Below are 25,026 nucleotides of genomic sequence, written 5' to 3'. Positions count from 1 at the left end.
GCAAATTTAAACAACTGTAGAAGTGCTTTCTTTGTTAATGGAAATAAGAAAGTAAAACTTACAAAAGCAAAGACTACTCAAGTACTATAACCCACTAAGAAGGGAACACTGAAGCAACCTAGCAAATCTCTTACTGAACTGGTTTCCGAGTGGCTAAACCAAACATCAACTTGATTTCTGAACATGTTTAGTAGTCACTGGAAACTACATACTTTAGTTTCACAATTTGACAGCTGTATTTTCACTTCCATCAAATCAACTGGACCAAGTGCATCAAAAAGTTGGTTCTTTGTATTTCAAAATTTAATTTAAAAACTCATTGATTTTGGATTTGGAGGCACGCTTTTTAAACATAAATTTTTTGTATTATTCCTACTTTGATATGTAATATTTAACAAAGTTGTCTTCTACTTACCTTGATTTTGTCTTATTAACATCTCGTTGCAAGAACAATCTCATTCGAAATTAAATCAAACCTGAAAGAATACATGTAAAGGCAATCATTTAGTTTTTTTCCTTCGGGTATGAATAAATACATCTATGATACACTATTCTTTTAAATTAAAAACTATAAATTGAATTATTACAGTAATCTTCAGGAAACTATTGCTAAGTACCATTTTTTGAGGAACAATCATCTATTCAAATGAGAAACAAACTTTTTAGTTCTCTTGTTTTCATTAATACTAATAGTATGGCAATAGCATAAATAAAATTATTACTTGTTAATAAAACACACACTTCTATCTATATCAATGCTTATCTAATATTATTACATACATACCAAAAAATACACCAAAAAGTTGAAGAAAAAAAAAAATGAGATGGCATAAAAGTGTATGCTAATAGCCATAATAATGGCTAACACTGATTAAATACTTACTAAATGCCAGGAAAGATTATTCTAGAGAATAGTGTATATTGATACTCTCCTGCTTCCTCAATTTAGCCTTCAATCTAGTATAAGGTGACCTCCACCCCAACACTCCACTGAAAATTTACTTGTCAAAAATCTACCCACCCCTAATTTTATCACACTTCACAAATGATGAAACTCAATATATCTTACCCGGAACTCTACACATCACCTTTCCCCCATTCCTAAAACCAGGTTGCTCCTCTTCTGAATTTTTATTCTCAAAAAATGGCACCACCATAGCTACTACTATTCTCACCTAGATTACTGTAACTGTTCTATTTCTAGACTCACTATCCTCTCAAATTCATCCTTCCCAAAACTATGTAAGTGATCATTTTGCAATGGCTACCCTGAAGACATCACATCTATGCCTCAAGGCCTTCAACAGTACTCATCAATGACCTAAGCCTCATCTATTTAACCCCAATCTTTACTCTCCCCTTCACTCCACGTTTCTACTATACTAAACCCCTTCAACTCCCAGAAGAGCCCATATGCTCTCTCAGCTTTCCTGCCTTTTCACATGGTGAACTATACCTATTTTCTATCTCTCCTTAACCTTGCTAACACCTCTCTACTAGTTTTTCGATATTTAGCTCAGTCATCCTGGCAGATGCTTCTTTAACTTCTTCAACTATGTAAAGCTGTGTTTCTCAATTGTGATAGCAACTAGTGATAGCTCTATATCAATTCTGTTTACCTGTGTGTTTTCTGAGCTACAATGTGGACACACTGAGGAAAAGAATTAATTTATCTCACTTCAGCACTTTCACTGGATAGCACATAATAAAAGCCTAACAATGTAGGCAGAATGAAAGATTACAAATTTTGTATTGTATCCCCAAATGTACACAGGGATACAGAAGATAAAGTAAAATTCAGGCTAATGAGTTTATCCACATTTTCAAGGACTAGAGAAAAAATTCATATCACTTCTGGATCCCAGTAACATTACTTTATAAAATGACTACATCTAAATAAAATACAACTGACAAAAATTAGCCCAGTGCAAACTTTTATTGAGTAAATGAATTAATTTCACTGATTATCAGTACCAAGATTTGGTACTAAATGTTTGTATCTCTACAGAAAACAAAGTTTGTGGACAATAAATCCTAGACTAATTTAAGTATTAGCATTAAGCAGAAAAACTTTGGAGAGGATAGGGAATATGGTTTTAATACTGATAATGTCAATAATCTAGAAAAGTGTTTCTCAAACTTCAGGGTGCACTGGAATGACCCAGAGGGCTTGTTATGCAGAGATGGCTAGGCCCTACCTTCAGAGTTCCTGATTTGGCAGGTCTAAGACTGAAGCCTGATCATTTGTATTTCTAAGTTCCTAAAGTGATGCTGATGCTGACACTTCTGGGACCACCCCCTGAGAACACAGGCCTAGAATTTTTTGCATAATGTCTAGAAGAGATGAGAATATTCTGCCACCCACTGCCACCAGCCTTTACCCACCCAGAACTAGATACTGAGACCTATTACAAACTATAAATCAAAGTGGGAACATCAGAAGTCTACTATGAGTTGCTCAGTATGATAGGTTAAAAAATGGTCCTACAAAAGATATCCACATCCTACTCCCTCAAACCTGTAAATTTTACTTTATATGGCAAAAGAAAAAAAAGTGCCTCTACAGATGTGACTAAGTGAAAGATTTTGAGATGGAGAGATTATCCTGGATCATCTGGATGGGCCCTAAATACAATCACATGTATCCTTATAAAGAAGGGGGCATGGAGACATCTGACTATACACAGCGAAGGTAAAGACAGCAGAAAGAGATTTGAAAACACTGGCCTTAAAGACTGCAGCCAAAGCCAGGAATGCCAGCAGCTACCAGAATTGAGACAAGGCGAGGAACAGATTCTCCTATAGAGTCTGGAGAGAGATCATCACTGCTGACACCTTGATTTCTGCCCAGTGATAGACTTCAGACTTCTGGCTTCCAGAACTGTGATAGAATTAAGTTTCCATTATTTTAAGCAACCTAGTTTTTGATAATTTGTGAGAGCAGACTAGGAAACTAATATATTGATGATGATGGCAGGTTTTCTGGGAGATAAATTAGAAGCACTACATAAAAGATGTTATGGACTGAACTGTGTCCCCATTAAATTCCTATGTTGAAGCTCTAACTCCCAATGTAACTGTATTTGGAGATAGGGCCTGTAAGGAGATAATTAAGGTTAAATAGGGTCATAAGGGTAGGGCCCTAATCCAATATGACTGGTGTCCTTATAAGAAGAGACAGAGACACCAGGGATGCAGGCTCAGAGGAAAGGCCGTGAGAAAACAGCCATCTGCAAGGAGACAGGAATCAGTGGAAACCAAACCTAACTCTCAAATCTTGGACTTCTAGCCTCCAGACCTGTGAGACAATAAATTTCTGTTGTTTAAGCCACCTCGTCTGTGTTTGTTTTATTATAGCAGCCCTAGCCGACTAATACAAAAGGATATACATGTTTGCACAACAAAGTGAACGTACTTAATGCCACTGAGCTATACACTTCAAAATGTTTAAAATGTTAAATTTCATTATATGTACATTTATCACAATAAATAAAACAAAAGCATACACAAATACTACACACAATAACTAACTTGGACTTTAGCTGTTTCATTTTTTTATCTTGTTTTGCTCACAGTTATATTTCAAAGTCTGGGGGGAAAAAACCCACTTTTAATTGTATCTGTTCCCCAAAGAGACAAACCAGGCCATTTTAAACACTGTATTTTTTTAAAAGGTGGATTTTATAAGGAAGTTTGACAGAAAGTTCCTTTTAAATCCATACCTTAAAAGTATAATATAATTAGGATATTCTTTAGGTGAATACTGGAAGGGGGATACAGAAAAGAGAAAACAAAGTAACTGATATAACTGGTTTTACCTCAAAAGGTACATTTTAAAACTGCAGACTAAAATGTCAAATATATCTTCCCCAAAACCCATAATCCCAGTCTAATCATGAGAAAAACATCAGACAAATTCCAGTAGAGGAAAATCCTACGATATGCCTAACCAATACTCCTCAAAACTGTCAAGGTCATCAAAAACAAAGCCTTAAAGAGCCTAAAGAGAAATGACAACTAAATGTAATGCAGTATCCTAGATGGGATCCTGGAAGAGAAAAAGAACATCAGGTAAAAACTAAGGAAATCTGAATAAACTATGTTCTTTAGTTAATAACAATGTAACAATATTGGTTTATTAACTGTAACAATTGTACCAGACTAAAGTAAGTTGTTAATAATAGAGAAAACAAAGTGTGCATGGGGGAAGAAGGACAGTGTGGGAAGTCTTTGTATTATCCTTTTCAAATTTTCTATAAATCTAAAATTTCTAAAAAGTAATATTGGGACTTCCCTGGTGGTGCAGTGGTTAAGAAACCGCCTGCCAGTGCAGGGGACGCAGGTTCGAGCCCTTGTCTGGGAAGATCCCACATGCTGCAGAGTAACTAAGCCCATGTGCCACAACTACTGAAGCCCACACACCTAGAGCCCGTGCTCCGCAACAAGAGAAGCCACTGCAATGAGAAGTCCGTGCACTGCAATGATGAGTAGCCCCTGCTCGCTGCAACTAGAGAAAGCCCGTGCACAGCAACAAAGACCCAACACAACCAAAAATAAATAAACAAATAAATTTATTTTAAAAAACAAATAAAAAGTAATGTCTTAATTTTTCAAGTATTTTAAGTATATTGAAAAGGCATGAACATATTTCAGAAAATTAAACACTGAAAAATTAGAAAAGGCTTCAGAATTAAACCCTGAAGTAAACATAGCACATCAAAAATACATATAAGGTAGGCCACAAAACAAGTCTTACCAAATTTAAGACTGAAATCATGCAAACTATCTTCTCTCACCACAATGAAATGAAACTAGAAATCAAAAGCAAAAGGAAAACAGAAAGATCCACAAATACAAGAACTAAACAACTAATTCTTAAACAACCAATGGGTCAAAGAAGAAATCTCAAGGGAATTTAGACGATATTAGGAGACAAATAAATATGAAAACACAACATACCAAAACTAATGGGATTCAGTGACAGCAGTACTAAGAGGGAAGTTTATATGCTTACATTAAGAAAGGAAGATCTTAAATCATCAACTTAACTTTATACTTAAATAAGAACAAGCTAAACCAAAAGTTAGCAAAAGGAAGGAAATGATAAAGAATAACGCAGAGATAAAATAAAGAACAGAAATAGGGGGGAAAAATCAACAAAATCAAGAGTTTGTTTTTTAAAAGATCAACAAAATTGACAAATTCTTAGCTAGACTAAGAAAATAAGAGGGAAGATTCAAATAAAATTACAAATGAAAGAGGGGACATTATAACAAATGCCAAAAGGATTATAAAACATTACTATGAACAATTAGCTGCCAACAAATTGGACAACCTAGAAGAAACAGATAAATTCCTAGAAACACATGACCATGATGACTGAATCAGGAAGCACTAAAATATCTGATCAGACCTGAAACTAGGTAAGGAGATTGAAGCAGTAATCAAAACCCTCTGAATGAAAAAAAGAAGAACCAGATGACTCCACTGGATAATTCTACCAAACATTTAAAGAAGAATTCTCCTCAAACTCTTCTTTAGAACATGCACAAACTCATTCTCGTTCAGCGTAATGAGGTCAGCATTACCCTGATACCAAAGCCAAAGACACAACAAGAAAAGAAAACTACAGACAAATATCCCTGATGAATATCAGCAAATATCCTCAACAAAATACCAGCAAACTGAATTCATTAGCACATCAAAAGAATGATACTCACCATGACCAAACTGGATTTATTCCTGGAATGCAAGGATGGTTCAACAAATAAAAATCAATTGATGCAATACATCATATTAACAGAAGGAAGGATAGAAACCACGTGACCACCTCAATTGATGCAGAAAAAGCATTTGACAAAACTCAATACCATTTTATGATAGGAACATGCAATAAACTAGAAATAGAAGGAAACCACTTCAACATAGTGAAAGCCACATGAGAAAAGCCCACAGTTAATTAACATCATACCCTACAGTGAAAGACTGAAAGTTTTCTCTCTAAGAGCAAAAAGAAAGTAAAGATGCCCACACTTGCTACTTCTACTCAACACAATACTGGAAGTACAAAGCAGAGCAATTAGACAGGAAGACAAAATAAAAGGCACACAAATTGGAAAAGTAGAAGTAAAATTACCTGTTTGCTGATGACATGCTCTTATACATAGAAAGTCCTAAAGATTCTTTAAAAAATGTTAAAAATTCTTTAAAAAATGTTAAAACTTCTTTAAAAAATGTTAAAACTAATAAATGGTTTCAGCAAAACGGCAGGATACAAAACCAATACACAAATATCAGTTGTGCTTCTACATATTAACAATGAACAATATGAAAAACAAAATTATGAAACAATCCCATTTATAATAGTGCTGGGAAATAAACAGTGCTGGGAAAACTGGATCAAAACATGCGAAAGAATGAAGTTGGATCTCTACCTAATACAACATTAAAAAATTAACTCAAAATAGATCAAAGACATAAACATGAGAGCTAAAACTTTGAAAAAAAGGCAAAAAGCTTCATGAGATTGAGTTTGGGATATGACACCAAAAGCAGAGACAACACAAGCAAAAACAGACAAAGTGGACTACCACAAACTTAAAAAACTCCTCTTCTTCAAAGGAATCAATAGATAGAGTGAACAGGTAATCTACAGAATGGGAGAAAATTTTTACAAATCATATATCTGATAAGGGGTTAAATATCCAAAATATGTAAGTAACATTTACAACTCAACAAAAAAAAAAAACCCCAAAACAACCTGATTAAAAAATGGGCAAAAGATCTGAGTAGACAAATATCAAAAAAAAATACAAATGTTCAAAGAGTATATGAAGAGATGTTCAAGAAAAATACAAATCAAAACCACAGTGAGATATCATTTCACATCTCAATAGAATGGCCACTACCGAAAAGAAAATAATAAGTTTTGGAAAGGATACAGAGAATTGGAACTCTTGTGCAGTGTAGGTGGGAATGTAAAATGGTGTAACAATTATAGAAAATAGTATGGCAGTTCCTCAAAAAATTAAAAAAGAATTAGCATATGATCCAGTAATCTCAGTTCTGGGTATATACCAAAATAATTCAAAGTAGGATCTCAAAGAGATATTTACATACCCATATTCCTTGTAGCATTATTCAAGAGGTGGAAACAAACTGAATGTTCATCAGCAGATAAATGGATAAAGGAAATGCAGTATATACATACAATGGAATATTATGTAGTCTTTAAAAAACGAAGAAAATCCTGTTACATGCTACATCATGGATGAACTTGAGGACATTATGCTAAGTGAAATGAGCCAATTACAAAATAACAAATATTGTATGATTCCACTTGTATGAATTATCTAACATAGTCAAGATAACAGAAAAAACAGGTAGAAAGGTAGGTGCCAAGGGTTAAGGATAGGGCAGGGGGGGATAAAATTAGTGTTTAATGGTAGAGTTTCAGTTTCACAAAATAAAAAGTTCTAGAGATCTGGCTGCACAGTACAAATATTCTTAACACTACTGAACTGTACAACTAAAAATGGTTAAGATTGTAAATTTAATGTTGTGTATTTTACAACTTAAAAAAACAAAGAAATATCAAGAAAAAATTACATACAAGGGCCAAGATGGAATAGCAAGGATTGAAGTTGCCCTCCACCTGAAAAGCCTAAGAAACCAAAAAATATATATGAAATGAAAGTTTTCAGGTATTAGGCAGTCACTGATGGTGAACCCTAAAAGAAGAGAAACAAATGCGGTGAGCCTTCCAACATTCCCAACTTACCACCTGAAGAAAATACAGCCCCCCAGGGAAGAGCTACCCAGGTAGAATATGATGGTCTCCCTGAACTGAGGAGACTCAGCTGGAAGTCCAACGAAGCCATGACAGCTAGAGATTGCAGGGCAGAATACTGGAGAGAAGACAACTGCATAGAGCTACCACACCCTTAAGTATTCAGCTGCATAACGATTAGAACAAGCCTGTGTGGAAACTACCCAAGGTGAAGGAAAGAGCCACTCAAAAGGATAAGAGGGATTATTGCCCTAGTCTCACACAAAGTCAGAAATAATGCCTGTTCCCTTTAGAAAGAGTATAAAACCTCTTAAGTCAGGCAGCACTAACTATAGCAACGCTACATTAAATGCTTTTGAAAGACAGACCCAAAAGGGGAATGTAGCTGAAGAGGGAAGAATTACAAAGTGGCAAGAGGAAACTTTCAGGGGTGATAAATATATTCATTATCCTGTTTTGTGGTGATGACTTCCTGAGTGTATATATATGTATCTCAAAACTTATCATACTGTACACTTTAAATATGTGTATTTCACTGCATGTCAATTATATCCCAATAAATCTGTTTTTAAAACTTCAATTACAACAAAACAAACAACCCAATTATAAAATGGGCAGAAGATTTGAAGCAGCACTTCACCAAAGATACATGAATGACAAGTAAGTACATGAAAACATGCTCAGTATCATCTGTCAATAGGGAAATGCAAACTAAATCCACAACAAGTTATCACTACACAACTACAAGAATGGCTAAAGTTAGTAAGGCTGACCATACCAAGTGAACATGTGAAGGAACTGAAACTCTAACTCACACATACAGGAAGATAAAATGGTACAATCACTTTGTAAAAACAGTTTCAATGTCTTTTTTTTTTTTTTAGTATTGTTTTTTAAATCTTTATTGAATTTGTTACAATATTGCTTCTGTTTTATGTTTTGGTTTTTTGGCTACGAGGCATGTGGGATCTTAGCTCCCTGACCAGGGATCGAACCCACACCCCCTGCATTGGAAAGAGAAGTCTTAACCACTGGACCGCCAAGGAAGGCCCAGTTTCACCATTTCTTAAAATGTCAAACATACACCTACTCCTAGGTATTTACCCAAAGAAATGAAAGCATATGTTCACACAAAGGCTTACATACAAATAATCACCTTCATTTGTAATAGCCAAAAGCTGAGGGAAAAAATGTCCAGCAACACACTAATCCTTAAATCATATCTGTAAAATGGAATAAGTAGAATTTAACTAATGACACATGCAACATAGATGAATCTGAAAATAATCATGCTGAGTGAAAAAAAAATGCAGACAAAAAGATTTCACACTGCATAGCTTCATCTGCATAAAATTCTAGAAAACTCAAACTACTCCATAAATGACAGAAAGCAGATCGGTCACTGTCTGGGCATTAGGGGAGGAGCAATAAATAGGAAAGGATTACAAAGGGGCACAAGGAAATCTTTGAGGATAAAGGATATGTTTATTATCTTGTAGTGATGATTTCATGGGTGTATATAGATATCAAATCCGTTCAAACTGCACACTTTAAACGTGTGATTTATTATATGTCAAAGGTACTTCAATAAATCTATTTAAAATATCAGAATATGCAAAGAATAATAAGCAGGGAAAAAATAAAGTCAAATCTCAAATTAAGAAGGTTAGAATGATAATAATAAACACAAAAAAACCATTGTCATTTATAACTAAAAGAGTAAAGATACAAATTAATCATCTATTAACACCTACAACTCGTAAGACAACTGGCACTACAATTACCCTATATTTGGTAACTCAGTACATAAACAATGCTTCCAAAATCTCATCAGACACATCCCATGAACCAAGTAAAACAAGTCATCTGGACTACTGGACAGATCAATGTATTTAATTTACACTTGTCACAACTTCTATACTTAAACTCAATTCCTACTGAAATATAATGGGGCTTGACCTAGAACAAAATAACATCAAAAATTAATTCTACAACATGAGTCAAAAAGTCTGTCTGCAAAAATAACCCCAATTCTGTACCATCCCATTACTCATGCAATTGGCAATAAGGCTTTGCAGTTTCTCCTACCAAGAGGTAGAATCTTTCCCCAGTCCTTTTAATTCTGGGCTTGACCTTATAAGGAAGATCAATAGAATGTAACAAATGTCACAGTTGGCCAGTTCTGAGCTAGACTTCAAGAGACTGTGTATGCCTCTGCTCTCCTGGAATCCTGCCACTACCATGAGAACAAGCCCACTCTAATCCGCTGGAGGACAAGAGGATAGCCCAGATGTCCCACCCCAGGCCATCCCAGAGAAGCCAGCCAAGAGCAGCAGAATCATCCTCCTGAGCTGCTTCTGAATGCAGACTTAAACGAGCCCTGCCAAGACCAGAAATACTGCCTGACTCATAGACTTGTTCTAATAATACATGTTTGTTTTAAACCAAGTTTTAGAGTAATTTATTACACAGCAATAGCTAACTGATATAGCAACTCTATCTTAAAGATACCATATTATTCTTATCCCTAGAAAGAGTTATTTTAGATTAACGATTGATCTAGGTCTCTTAACTTTTGAAGGCAAGGGAAAAGGAGACATAAAAATCTCTTTTATTATTTTACTAACAGTGACTCTAGAAAACATGCCACAGTTTGTCAATCTCAGAGATATATAAACTGAGCAAAATCATTTTAACAACTAATGTTATCAGTCAACTACAATCTTTCATGAAATTTTGTTGCTAGATAGTTTTACTGGATTCAAGAATACAATGAAATCTTTCAGGATATGCCACAAATCTATATAAACTGTTGCAGAGCAATCTGCAACCTTGCCTAACATTCTTTTTCCTATTTACGCTAATGGTATTTTCCTTTAAGGAAACACTCTTACTCAACTATTAAAGTTGCACCAATCTTAGGCCCACCCCTGGATCAAGGGATGAACAAGTGATACCCAGGCTGATCAGAGTACCTTGTTCTCCTAGCCATCATAATTTTATTATGGATGGGAATGTAGTCCAGAATGGGAAATCTGGAATCCTTCTCATGATGTTTGCAAGGACTACTGGGAAAGGTATACTCTCCAGTGGAAATAACAGCTATGACAATGAGGTACATCATAGCAGACAGTGGCCATCTTTTCCACCTCATGGAGATTAACATATTCAGGAATAAAGTCACCACAGAAAAAAATCAAAGCCAAGAGACAGAGACATTATCCTAATGCTATCATTTGCACTCATTGATTCAAACATGTCAATTCAAATAACTGCAATAATAGCAGAAGAGGTAATATTTATCAACCCACCCACTGAGACCTACTAGAAAAACTGAGCAAGATATTAAAAACCATCAATTTGATGGCATCAAAAAGTTAACACAACAGAGAAGAATGACCAGGCCAAGATCCAAGACACGATGGAGACCTACAGATAGAAACCCAGCACCTGAGGATGCTTTTACCTTTGGGTTATTTGCCAATCCACCTGATTCAGCTGAGAAACTGATCATTATTTCTGACACTGTTGTAGAGCTAGGGGGATCAAATGGAGATTGCAAGGTTCAGAACTGTTGAGTACTATACTAACTGTTACCCAGTATTTGAGTTGAGAACCTAAAGGATTAAACTGTAGTGAACCAGAAGTAAAAAAAAAAAAAAGTTCTTACATGCACTGCAGCCCCACCTGAACACATCTAGGTGGCCAAATAAACATCTCAATCCTTAAAATTTAATTAAGGTAAACCCAGACTGCTGGAGACCTCAGGTGTGGCACGAACTAACAAAAATTATCTCTGGAGAAAGATAACATCACCAAAGGGCTCAGAACTGAGGCATGGAAAAGCAGTTGTAAATTTAAATGGAGAAAGCATGGCAGTGAGAGAACCAAAAAAGGAATATAACAAAAATTCTCAGGGTAAACTTTGCCCAAATCACTGGATGACTGATAAACTATGTACGCACAGAGGAAAACTGAAGGAGTTGAGGGGGAAAAGTTGACAGAGGCCAGAGGGAAAGCTACACTTGAAAAACAGAGCTTTACTGTGAGTTTGATGCTTTTTCAACAGGGTACATTCAACTGTGTACAGTTTAGGCAGCAGGAAGCTGAAGCCCTACAAGGTTGAAGTGTCAGAGGACAGAATCCAAGCCCAGCAGAACAGCTGGGAATTAGTGGAATCTCTAGAAACATGTAAACCACAATCAAGCTTCAAAATCTGACTATAAACTTCACACAAGAATTCTCAGAAGAACATTAAAAGAGTCCAGTCACTAAAATTTATTCATAATGTCCAGTTTTCAAGCAAAAACTTCATGATATGCAAAGAAACAGGAAACAGTGATCCATACTCAGGAAAAAAGGGGTGTCAGTAGATATAATTCTGAGTACCCTGAATATAGGAGTTAGCATATAAAGAATTCCAAGCAACTATGTTAAAGTATGTTATGAGAATTAAAAGAAAATACATTCAAAGAGTTGACAGAAACTATAACAAAGAAAAAGCTGATAAATAAAATAAATGACATAAAAATTCACCCAAAGGAGGTGATTAGGGATGGCAGAAGAAAGAACTCATGAGCTTGAAGATAGGGCAATAAAACTGTCCAATCCAAAAAAAAGGAGGTAAAATGACTGAAGAAAAATTAAGAGTCTCAGAGACCAGTAGGACAATATCAGGCAGTCCAAAATAGATGACACCCAACTCAACACATATGTACAACAAGATGTAACGGAATGCGAGAAGAGTAAAGAGGGTGCAAAATAATTTTTGCTGAAGAAATAATGGAAAAAAACCCCTCAAATGTGGTAGAAAACATTAACTTATAGATACAAAAATCTCAACAAACCCGAACAGGATAAACACAAAGAATCATTTCTACATATACATCATAGTCAAGCTACTAAAGGCCAACAAGAAAACCTTGAGTACAGCCAGACAAAAGTGACTGGTTATATATGGGAAATGACAATACAAGTAATGGTTGACTTATCACCAGAAAAAAGTGGATACTGGAACATCTTCTATATCCAGTGATACTATTCTTCAAAAATGAAAAAAAGATATTTTCAAATAAACAAAAAGATACTTGTGGCTAGCAGACAAAACCAACAGTTAAAAAAAAAAAGACGGGGGGCTTCCCTGGTGGCGCAGTGGTTGAGAGTCCGCCTGCCAATGCAGGAGACACGGGTTCGTGCCCTGGTCCGGGAGGATCCCACATGCCGCGGAGCGGCTGGGCTCGTGAGCCATGGCCGCTAGGCCTGCACGTCCGGAGCCTGTGCTCCGCAACGGGAGAGGCCACAGCAGTGAGAGGCCCGCGTACCGCAAAAAAAAAAAAAAAAAAGACAGGGGAAGGGGAGAAGTAATAAAAATAGTTAATCCAAAAGACGGCAAGAAAAGTGAGGAAAAGAATACAACAGTCCTAATAAATAGAAAGCACATAATAAGATCACTCACTTAAGTCCCAATAACCAGTAATATTATGAAATCTAAATAAATTTTATGTTATAGTTAAAAGACTAAGAGTGTTAGATGGGACTGAAAGTAAAACAACAATGATATGGTGTATACATGAAATACTTCTAAAACATAAAGGCACAGGAAAATTTAAAATAAATGGTTGGGGGGAGAAAATGAACCACACAAACACTAACAATAAGAAGGCTTGTGTTATTATCAATAAACATAGATTTCAAAGCAAAAAAGCATTACCAAAGATAAAAAGAATCAATAATGATAAGCGGTTCAACTCATCAGAAACATGAAACCATTCTAAATTTGTGTGCCCCTAGTAATATGGATTCCAATATGTAAACCAAAAGTCGACAGCAACACAAGAAAGACAAATCCATAATGGCAGCAGCAGATTTTAACATACCTCCCTAATTGAACAAGCATGCAGAAGTTTAGCTGGTGAGGATGCAGAAGTTTTGAACAACATGATTAACAAAACTGACTTAACACAGCGGTCCGCAACCTTTTTGGCACCAGGGACCAGTTTCATGGAAGACAATTTTTCCACGGACCGGGGGGCAGGGGTGGCGGTGGGTGGGGGGAGGAAGGGTTCAGGTGGTAATGTGAGCCATGGGGAGCCGCAGATGAAGCTTCCCTCACTCGCTGGCCACTCACCTCCTGCTGGTCAGCCTGGTTCCTAACAGGCTGTGGACCAGTACTGGTCCACAGCCTGGGGATTGGGGACCCCTGACTTAACAGACACATGTAAATACTGCACCCCAAAACTGCAGAATACATATTCTTTTTCAAATACACAAAATATTTACAAAACCTGCTCAATAAACATAATAAAAGGTATTCAACCACATTTGCAATCAGGGAAATGGAAAATAAAACCACTATGAGACAGCACTACACACCCTCTAGTATGGCTAAAATTAAAGATTAACAATATAAAGTGTTGGAGAAGATGAAGTGCAAAAGGAACTCTGTTGAGGACTATAAATTGCTACAAACACTTTGGGAAACAAATGTTGAATGTCTTCTGAAATTAAACATAAATACACTCTAAAACCAAGCTATTAAACTCTTAGGTATTTACTAAATATACACATGTTCATGTGTGTACTATGAGACACGTACAAGTTAATGCACAACATTATTTACAGAAGCCTAAAAATGGAAATAACTCAAATTTCCATCAAAAATAGAATGAATAAACCGTGGACTATTCACATACTGTACAGCAATGGAAGTGAATGAATTACAGTTATATGCAATAGAACTAAAGCTCATAAACAAAACTGGAAAAGCCAGGACCCATTTACATAAATTTCATTAACAGAAAACATTTCAAAAATGTGTTTTTTAATAGTAAAAATATAAAGCAAAAAAGTTAGTACCAGAAAACGTAGGACGGTAATACCCTAACAGAGAAGAAGAGGTTTGGGAAGAAGCAGAGTGGAGGATCTGGCAATGTTTTCATTTTTGACAGTGGGTGACTAAGCAGGTATGTACTTTTGAATACTTAAGTTGGACATTTTTTTCCATGCATTATTCTGAGCATTTTTTCCACAGTAAAAATGTTTCAAAACTAAAAGCACAGACATTCAAGGCTTTGAATTTTTCCGTAAATAAGGCACTAGCATTATCCTATAGTATTTTGTTTTTATTTTAATCAAAGTTATACAAATACATATTTTAAAAATCAAATAAAGCATGTTATGAAAAACAGCAGTAAGTCCCCCCCCACCAATTTCTAAACAATACAGTTATATCTTGATTTTTCATTTTGCATCTGATTATTTCCAGTGTAAGAAAATGACTTACCCTCTTATATCCCTCTGTAGCCTCCCCAAATTATTCCATAGCCCTACAGGAAGATGGCTAATTGATTTTTTGACAAAAGTGCAAAAGCAATTCAATGGAGAAAAAAAGTATTTTCAACAAATTGTACAAGAGCAACTGGATATATGTGGAGAGAAAAAACAAAACACTGACTTAAATCTGACATTCTATACCAATGTTAATTCAAAGTGGATTATAGGTATACATGAAAAATGTAATATTATTAATCTGGTAGAAAATAGAAAAAAATCATCAGGCTCTAAAGACAGAAAAGTATTCTTAGAAATAACAAATGCATGATCCTTAGAAGAAAAAATCTGATGAACTGGACTTGATCAAAATGAAAATTTTCTACTCTGTGAGAGATCCTGTGAAGAGGATTAAAAAGCAAGTGACAAATTTGGAGAAAATGTGTGCAAACTACATACCTGACAAAAGACTCATATCTAAAACATGAAATAACTTTGGGGACTTCCCTGGTGGTCCAGTGGTTAAGAACCCGCCTTTCCAATGAAGGGGACATGGGTTTGACCCGTGGTTGGGGAACTAAGACCCCACATGCCTCAGTGCAACTAAGCCCGCGTGTCGCAACTACTGAGCATGTGGGCCACAACTAGAGAGGCTGAGTGCCACAACTACTAAGTCTATGTACCACAAATGGAGAGAAGCCCACACACTGCAACAAGGAGCCCGCATGCTGCAGCAGAGGATCCCACATGCTGCAACAAAGAGCCCGCATACCGCAACTAAGACCTGACGCAGCTAAAAATAAATATTTTTTAAAATGACTAGTGTGTTAAAATAAAATTATATATATATAATAATTTGGAAAACTCATTGGTAAGACACCAGCAAAAATACCAAAATAAAGAGATTCAAAAATCATCTCCATAAAACCAACAAGAACACTGACAAAAACAGAGTCAACATTTTCCAAACTCTAGAAATTAACCAAAGACTTGCAGCAATCTGGGGAGAGTTTATTCAAGAAAGATGGCTGAATCTTGATGAGACCAGCAAACTCTGTGGCATTTATTTTGCCCTATTCCCATCCTCCCACCCTAGTGCCACAGTAGACTTGAAAGCCAACAGTCCACAGGCCTGGTGAAAACCAGCAGCCTGGCAGTTAACTGAGAGGGGCAGAAGAGGGTGAGAGCTCCTTCACTACTGCATTCTCAGAGGGCTGTCATTATTTGACATGTCCGGTGGTTTCCTGGAAGACACCACTCCCAAAGCTATCTTAAATTTGACCTAAGAGGGCACTCAGTGCAAAAAAAAGCCTTTCCCCAAGGGCATTTGTCAAAAACGACTGGAAAAAACTGTATCATGTTACAGCTGACTGAGGCAGTGGATAACAGATAAGACCAACAATAGACTAACCAAAAAGCTTAAAAAGAAAAACTGGGGGCTTCCCTGGTGGTGCAGTGGTTGAGAGTCCGCCTGCCAATGCAGGGGACACGGGTTTGTGCCCCGGTCCGGGAGGATCCCACATGCCACAGAGCGGCTGGGCCTGTGAGCCATGGCCGCTGAGCCTGTGCTCCGCAACGGGAGAGGCCATGACAGTGAGAGGCCTGCATACCACAAAAAAAAAAGAAAGAAAAAGAAAAAAAAAAAAGAAAAATTGGGGCTTAGAAAAGCTCCAATATATTCCTGAGAATCTAGATGGTCAAATGTGTGCCCAGAGCTGCACACATGCTCTAGGTTGTACACATACTCAGGAAAGGCCTGAGAAGGCCCTAAGTGCTCACCTCCGGCTAACCTGGAAGTTCTGCACAAACAGGAAATGAAGGGTAAGGCAAAGTTACAAATTTACTGGCTGAGTGCTGAAGGTGTTCCCCAACACACACACACAGAGCCTCTCAACAAATACTGGGAGACTTACTGGTCCCAGGCGTTTAAGGAAATCACTGTCCAATTATTGGCTGACCACTAAGCTAACTGAGTAGAGAGACTTCAGTGGCCATACATAGCAAAGAATACATACTTTACAGAATTAGTTCTGAAAAATCACTAAACAAACTAACAACAACAAACAATAACAACAACAAATGCTGGGGAGGGGAGAATATCTAACCATCAGAGCTGCCACATTATTTAAAATGCAGTTTTCAACAAAAAAATGACAAAGCAATAAAAAAAAAAGTATGGCTCATACACATTAAAAAAAAAAGGCAGTCAAAAGAAACTGTCTCTGAAGAAACTCAGACATTGGACTTAGTGAACAAAGTTATAAATCAGCTTTAATATGTTCTAAGACCTAAAGGAAATCCATGTCAAAAGAACTAAAGGAAAGTATGGATGTCTCACAAGCAGAAAATATCAACACAAGAAGATTTTTGAGGTGATAGAAAAACTCTGCATCTTTATAGGAATGTAGGCTATAAATGTGTATACATTTGTTAAAAATATACAGATAGAGTTTGTGCATGTAAATGTGTGTAAATTTAACTTTAAAAAGTCAAATTCAGGTCTGTAGAAAATAAAATGTGTATAGTTCTTGAAATTGGTAAAAAAAAAAGAGATAGAGAAATCATGAAGGACAAAACTGAAATTCTGAAGCTGAAAAGTACAAGAATGAAAATGAAAAATTCACTACGAGGTTTTAGTAGCAGATGTGAGCAGACAGAAGAAGGAATCAGTGAATCTGAAGATACACCAATTGAGATTATCCACTCTGAGGAGCAGAAAGAAAAGGAAAAAACAAAACAGTGTGCCTAATATTCCTGAAGGACATCATTAAGAACACCAATACAGAATGGGAGTCCCAAAAGAGAGGAGAAAGAGGGGAAGAAGTAATATCTGAATAAATAATGGCTGAAATTACTCCATATTTAATGAAAAACATTAATCTAAACACCCCAAAAGCTCAAGGAATCACAAGTAGGACAAACTCAAAAAGATTCACACCTAGATACTTCATAATCAATCTCTCAAAAAACAAGGAGAGAATCCTGAAAGAAGCCAAGAGATAAGCAACTTGTCATATAGAAATCCTCAATAAAATTAACAGCTAATTTCATGTCAGAAACCATGAAAGCTAGAAGACAATGGGAAGACATATTCAAAGTACTGAAAAAAATAAGACTGTCAACCAATAATTCTGTAACTACTTTCCCAAAATGAAAGAGAAATTAAGACATTGAACAGATAAACAAAAAATGAGAGAACTGGCTGCTAGCAGACCTGCTGTACAAGAAATATTAAAGGGTGTCCTTCAGGCTGAAATCAAAGGACAGTAGTCAGTAACTTGAGTATGCCTGAAGAATTAAAGGGCACGTAAAGGTAACCCGATAAGTAAACATAAAAGACACTGTAGGGCTTCCCTGGTGGCACAGTGATTGAGAGTCCGCCTGCCGATGCAGGGGACACGGGTTCGTGCCCCGGTCCGGGAAGATCCCACGTGCCGCGGAGCGGCTAGGCACGTGAGCCATGGCCGCTGAGCCTGCGCGTCCGGAGCCTGTGCTCCGCAACGGGAGCGGCCACAACAGTGAGAGGCCCGCGTACCGCAAAAAAAAAAAAAAAAGACACTGTCATTTAAAAATTTTTGACTCTTTTTTTCTCCTATTGGATTTAAGACATAGAAAGACAATGTGCATGACAATAAGAGCACAAAGGAAGACAATAATAGAGGAATAAAGGAACAACGACAGAAAAAAAATCTTAAGACATATAGGAAACAGCAAAAGGGAAGACATAAAATCTACCTTATCAGTAATTATATTAAATGCAAATTAATTGGGCATCCCAGTCAAAAAGCAGAGATTTGGCAGAATGGGTAAAAGAACACAATCCAACTATATGCCGCTTACAAGAGACATACTTCAGATTCAAAGACACTTTAGAGTCAAGTAAATTTAAAGTGAAAGGATCGAAAAAGATGTACAATGCAAACAATAACCAAAAGACAGCTAGAGTGGCTATATTCTTATCAGATATAAGATATTAAGAAAAAAATCATTACTAGAAACAAAGAAGGACATTTTATAATAAAAGGGTCAATTCATTAAAAATTATGGATGAACTATATAAACATATATATCCCTAACAACAATGCCTCAAAATATATGAAGCAGAAACTTACAGAATTGAAAGGAGAAACAGACAAAAACAAACATAGTTGGAGACTTACATGCCTCACTTTCAATAACGGATAGAACCAGACAGAAGACCAACAAGAAAATAAAAGACTTGAACACTACAAACTAACTAGACCTAACAGATAGCTACAGAATACTCGAGGAGAGCAGAACACACTTTCTTCTCAAGTGCACATGGATAATTCTCCAATATAGACCATACGTTAAGCCATAAAACAAGTCTCAACACATTTAAAAGAAATCAAATCATATGAAGTATGTTCTCCAACCATAATGGAATGAAACTTGACATTAAAAACAGAAGAAAATTTGGAAAAGTAACAAATATGTGGAAATTAAGCAATAAACTCCTAAATATTCATTAGATCAAAGAAGAAATCACATGAGAAATTATATAATATGTTGAGATGAAAACAAAAACACAACACAGTAAAACTGGTGGGATGAAGTGGAAGCAGTGTTTAAAGGGAAATTTATAGCTATATATGCCTACTTTAAAAGATATCAAATCAATAACCTAACCATCCATCCTAAGGAAGCAGAAAAAGAGCAAATTAAACCCAAAGCAGACAGAAGGAAATAATAAAGATTACAGCAGAAATGAAACAGAATTTTTTTAAAAAATAAAGAAAAATCAATGAAACCAAAAATTGGTTCTTTGAAAATATCAACAAAATTGACAAACCTTCAGCTAGCTACTGACCAAAAAAAAAAAAAGACAAATTACAAGCATACCTTGTTTTATTGAGCTTCGCAGTTACCTTGTTTTTTTTTTAACAAACTGAAGGTTTGTGTGACCCTGCATCAAGCAAGTCTATCAGCACCATTTTTTAATAGCATTTACTCACTTTGTGTCTGTGTGTCACATTTTGGTAATTCTTACAACATTTCAAACTTTTTCATCATTATTACATTTGTTATGGTGATCAGTGATCAGTCATCTTTGATGTTACTATTGTAACTGTTTGGGGGCACCACAAACCATGCTCACATAAGATGGTGAACTTAATAAATATTGTGTGTTCTGACAGCTCCACTGACTGATTGTTCTCCCGCCTCTCTCCCTCTTCTCAGGTCTCCCTATTCCCTAAGACACAACAATATTGAAATTAGGCCAATTAATAACCCTACAGTGGCCTCTAAGTGTTCAAGTGAGCGGGAGAGTAAATCGATGCGGCAAGCTTCACCGTTGGCTTGTTTTAAGAGTTGTCACAGTCACCCCAACCTTCAGCATCCACCACCCTGATCAGTCAGCAGTCGTCCACACTGAGGCAAGACCCTCCACCAGCAAAAAGATTACAACTTGATGAAGCCTCAGATGATGGTCAGCATTTTTTAATAATAGAGTTTTTTTAACTAAAGTATGGACACTGTTTTTAAGACACAATGCTGTTGCACACTTAATGGACTTCAGAATAGTGTAAACATAACTTTTATATGCACTGGGAAACCAAAAAGTTCATGTGACTCACTTTATTGTGGTGGTCTGGAACCAAACCTAAAATATCTCAAGGTGTATTACAATCATGAATGAAAACGGTTTTAATACTGGCTTTATAATAGGAAACAAAAAATTATAAGGGAAGCGTACAACTGAATGGCAACGAATTAAGAAATCTAAAAGAAATGGACAAACTCCTAGGAAAAAAACCAAACTACCAGAACTGATTCAAGAAGACACAGGAGGGCTTCCCTGGTGGCGCAGTGGTTGAGGGTCCGCCTGCCGATGCAGGGGACACAGGTTCGTGCCGCTGTCCGGGAAGATCCCACGTGCCGCGTAGCGGCTGGGCCCCTGAGCCATGGCCGCTGAGCCTGCGCGTCCGGAGCCTGTGCTCCGCAACGGGAGAGGCCATGACAGTGAGAGGCCCTCGTACCGCAAAAAAAAAAAAAAAAAAAAAGAAAGACACAGAAAATCTTGAATAGATCGATAACAACAGATTGAGTAAGTAATGAAAAAACTCCCCACAAGGAAAGCCAGGACTAGATGGCTTCTCTGGTAAAATCTACCTTTAAACCAAACGTTTAAAGAATTGACACCAATCCTTCTCATACACACGAAAATAAAACTACAGATAAATATCCCTTACGAATAAAGTCACAAAAACCCTTTCTATATCTTGTGTGTGTATTTTCAGAAGACATACCATCTAGATCCCTTTGTCCTCCTCAGGAACTGATTATTCTTCAGACCTGCTGCACAGCCACATTCCTTGCATCTCCCTGCACAATCATCATTTTCTCCTGTACTAAATCCTGTTTCCTGGATCCCTCCTTTTTTTGATTTACCCAATCGTTCCGATAGAGCCCATGTACTCTACTAACTTCCTGAGATACAGTACATTTGAAGTAAATATTCTAACAACCTCATGTTTCATACTTTTAGCCTACTCCCACATTTGACAGCTTGGGAAGGTACAGAATTAGTAGTTTGGAAATAACTTTCCTTCAGGATTCTGAGGCATTCTTTCATTATTGATTGAAATAATATTAATAACATTAATATTAATAATATTAATAATAATCCAATGTTACTGATTCCTAATCTTTTATATGCTCCATAACCAAAAGCTTTTAGGATTTTCCCTTTATTTCTGGTGTCTGAAATTCCATCATGATGTACTTTGTTATGGTTCCTTTTTTTTTTCCAGTCACCATGCTGTGCATGCTATGAGTCCTTTTCATGTGGAAACTCAAGATTTTTGTTCAATTATTTAAAAATAATTGCTTCCACCCATTTCCTCCCATTCTGTAATTCTGATTTTTCACATGTTGAACTTGCCAAGAGTGATCCTCTTCTCCTACTTTACATCTCTTTTGTCTTACTTTGTGGAAGATATTCTCAATTTTATCTTCTAACCTTCAACTAGAAATTTAACATCCTAAATTTCTAACTCTTCTATTAAGTATTCCATATTCTAAATGTCTAAGAAAGAGATTGTCTTTTTTTTCTGAGGACTGCTTTTTTATAGCATCCTTTCTTATTTCAAAGATACAATTATCCCCTTACTTGCAAAGATATCAGTAACTTTTTAAAGTTTTCTTTTAAACCTTAAATAGAAAGTTTTAAAACTTAATAGAAAGTTTCTGTTTCCTTCTTCTCTTTCTTATTGTTATCCTAAAATGTTTAATGATCCTTAATCTCATATTTTAAAATGAAACACCTAAAAGTTGTCTAGCTGATGAACCTAGAGATTATCATACTAAGTGAAGTAAATCAGAGAAGGACAAATACCATATGACATCACTTATATGGGGAATCTAAAATATGATACAAATGAACTTATTTACAAAATACAAACAGTCCCATAAACACAGAAAACAAACTTATGGGTTGCGGCTGGTGTCAGGGGAGGGATAGACTGGGAGTTTGGGATTGGCAGAGGCAGGCTGCTGTGTATGGCATGGATAAACAACAGGGTCTTACTGTGTAGCATGGGGAGCTATATCCAGTATCTTGTGATAAACTATAATGGTAAAGAATCTTTTTTTTAAAAAGTTGCCTTGAAGTTCTGTGTTAATGGGTAGGTGTCAGTGTGAGATGATCAGCCTGATGATTTCCCTAGTGGATCCTTATCTATTATTATCTGTTGGTCTTTTTTCCTGATAATCAGTTTGCTACAGCAGGATGAATCTTCCAATCTCACACCTGGGGGAAGAAGTCTGATACCTAGTATTCTCAGAACTAGGAGGAGAAAAGAGACTGTGGATGATTCCCAGTTCAACATGTAAATTTCTACTCAATTCTCTGTTTTTGAGTATGACAGACACCCTTAACCTGAGCTTGCCTACTGTTCAAGAACAGAGATTTTCCCTTTGAATATCAGAAAAGAAACTTCGATAAAGTTTCTTGGCACCATGAGTGTTGTTAACTTGTTATTAACTCTTACACAATTCTTTCAAGGAACCTGTAGCCACTAAATTCCTGAAGTGCCCCAGGGTTCAACAGCATAATTGTAGACCATTCTAGGCCTTCCCCACTGAAAGTAGAAAGTTGAGTAGAAAGTAGAGCTACGAAGTTGTTGCTTTCCAGCTTCCAAAGTTTTACTTCTGTGATCAAATTTCCAGTTTTCTTTGTCCTTGACAGCCTATGATTAAAAAAAAAATTACTATAATTCTAGTAGGGGGTTGATATCAAAGTAAATGGTTATTTAATCCACCATGTTTAAAAAGATATTCATCTCATCAGTTTTGATGTGTCATGTCTTCACTGTTGTTCCTTTTTAAATAGTATGAAATTTAGGCTCAAGTTCCAGTAGGATACAGAGTTTTAATCGTCCAAGTAGTTACGATCATTTTGGCTTTAACATCTAGCTTTTCTATACTGTAGTCAAAAAATATTGACCTATATAATTTCTCTTATTAAAATTTCAAATTCTCAAGCCCAAGACATTTAAAAAATTTTTTTAATTCACATAAATTGGAAAAAAAATGTGTATTTCTTTATTGGGAACAAAGTTTGACATACACCTATTAAATAAAGCATATTGTTATTCAAATCTTTATAGCCTTTTTGTTTACTTGATCTATTAAAATCTGAGAGTTAGTCTCCTGAAAAGACTGATGTTACCAATTTCTCTAAAGAAACTCTACTTCATATGTTTCAGTGCTCTGAGTTCATCACACAAAAGCTCAAGCCTAATATTGCTTAGTGGTCCTAATTTTTTATTAATTAAAAAATTCCTTTTTCTCATTCAAAGGTTTTGGCCTAGAAAAGTTTTAGCCTTTGCTTGATATGAATGAAACTTGCAAGTTTTAGTATCATTTTTGCCATTTCTTTATTTCAAACATTTGTTATTTTTACTTAGATAGAACTTTTATAAAACCACATATCAAGAATTTTTAATTCAATTTGTAAAACGGGAGGAGAGTGGGAAAGAAATCAATTCCAATTAATTTAAGAAAAAGCTGTTAGAAGGGTACTGGGTAATCAAATTTGACAGGAAAGTTGGTGAATAAGGCTCGGAAAATGAGATAAACCAGGAGATGATTAGGCGAGCAACGTCACACCAAAGGACACCTACTTAGGAAGCCATTTGTATCACTGTTAATGGCAATGCCACCATTAAGACATTCAGTTTCATTGCATAAGACTTTTGTTTCCACCACAGCCGCTGACGGTTACCTCTATCTCCTCCTTTACTGTATGAGCTGTTTCAGTTGGATCAATATATATGGAATAGTCAATTTGGTTTCTTAGTTTCCAACCCATTTAAACTGTTGCCTCTCCTTATTTATGCAGTGATTTTTCATGGCTTTTCAGCGTGCAGAGACCCATGGCAGCGAACACAGGTGAGGATAGGTCTATTTCCAGTATTGCAGCCACAAAAAAGTATAAATAGGGAACTATTTAAGAAAGAGGTTAGGGCAGGGCTTTCAAGCAAGCTTCCTATTCCCAAACCACCAGTTCATCCAATAATCAAGGAACAGTAGATTGTTCTGCTGTCATCTATTCTCACCCACTCTATCTACATAGAAACCCCAAATTTCAGAGAGGTGGATGAAATCTTTTTCCCACCCATGGTAGGGGACAACCTATTCTCTTTTGCTTTAGCTGATTTGCCTCCACAGGTAACTTGGATGGAGTCAAACGTACCTCCCTATTTTACCATGGTGCCAGAAACCACACTAACTTCTTTACTAACCAAAGTTAAGTCTATGCTAACTGTGAGAGTGGTTAAAATATAAGCTTGTTATAAGACTAACATACTGTCTTAAAACTCCAAGACTCTATTAACTCCTAAACTCTGTTCTATTTACTAACTCTAAAAAAGGCAGAAAAGGCAGAAAAATACTTTTAAAATTATATTACTTTTATAATTTTTTCATATTTTCTAATTCCA

At 36.2% G+C, this 25,026-nt stretch overlaps 1 protein-coding gene across 3 annotated transcripts in view; it reads right to left on the bottom strand.

The window, feature by feature from the left end:
- The window catches only part of ZNF644 (zinc finger protein 644), a 114,400-nt gene that overhangs the window by 78,444 nt on the left and 10,930 nt on the right, over positions 1-25,026 (bottom strand). For all 3 annotated transcript variants that reach the window (XM_029227832.1, XM_029227830.1, XM_029227828.1), the window contains exon 2: positions 416-476. In XM_029227832.1, the coding sequence (XP_029083665.1) occupies positions 416-459 (44 nt within the window). In that variant the 5' untranslated portion in view covers positions 460-476. The remainder of the gene's footprint in view (positions 1-415; positions 477-25,026) is intronic.

This window comes from Monodon monoceros, unplaced genomic scaffold, assembly GCF_005190385.1.
Source record: "Monodon monoceros isolate NGI ecotype Baffin Bay Population unplaced genomic scaffold, NGI_Narwhal_1 Super_Scaffold_18, whole genome shotgun sequence".
Lineage (NCBI taxonomy): Eukaryota > Metazoa > Chordata > Mammalia > Artiodactyla > Monodontidae > Monodon > Monodon monoceros.
This window is presented reverse-complemented; position numbering and strand designations above follow the sequence as displayed.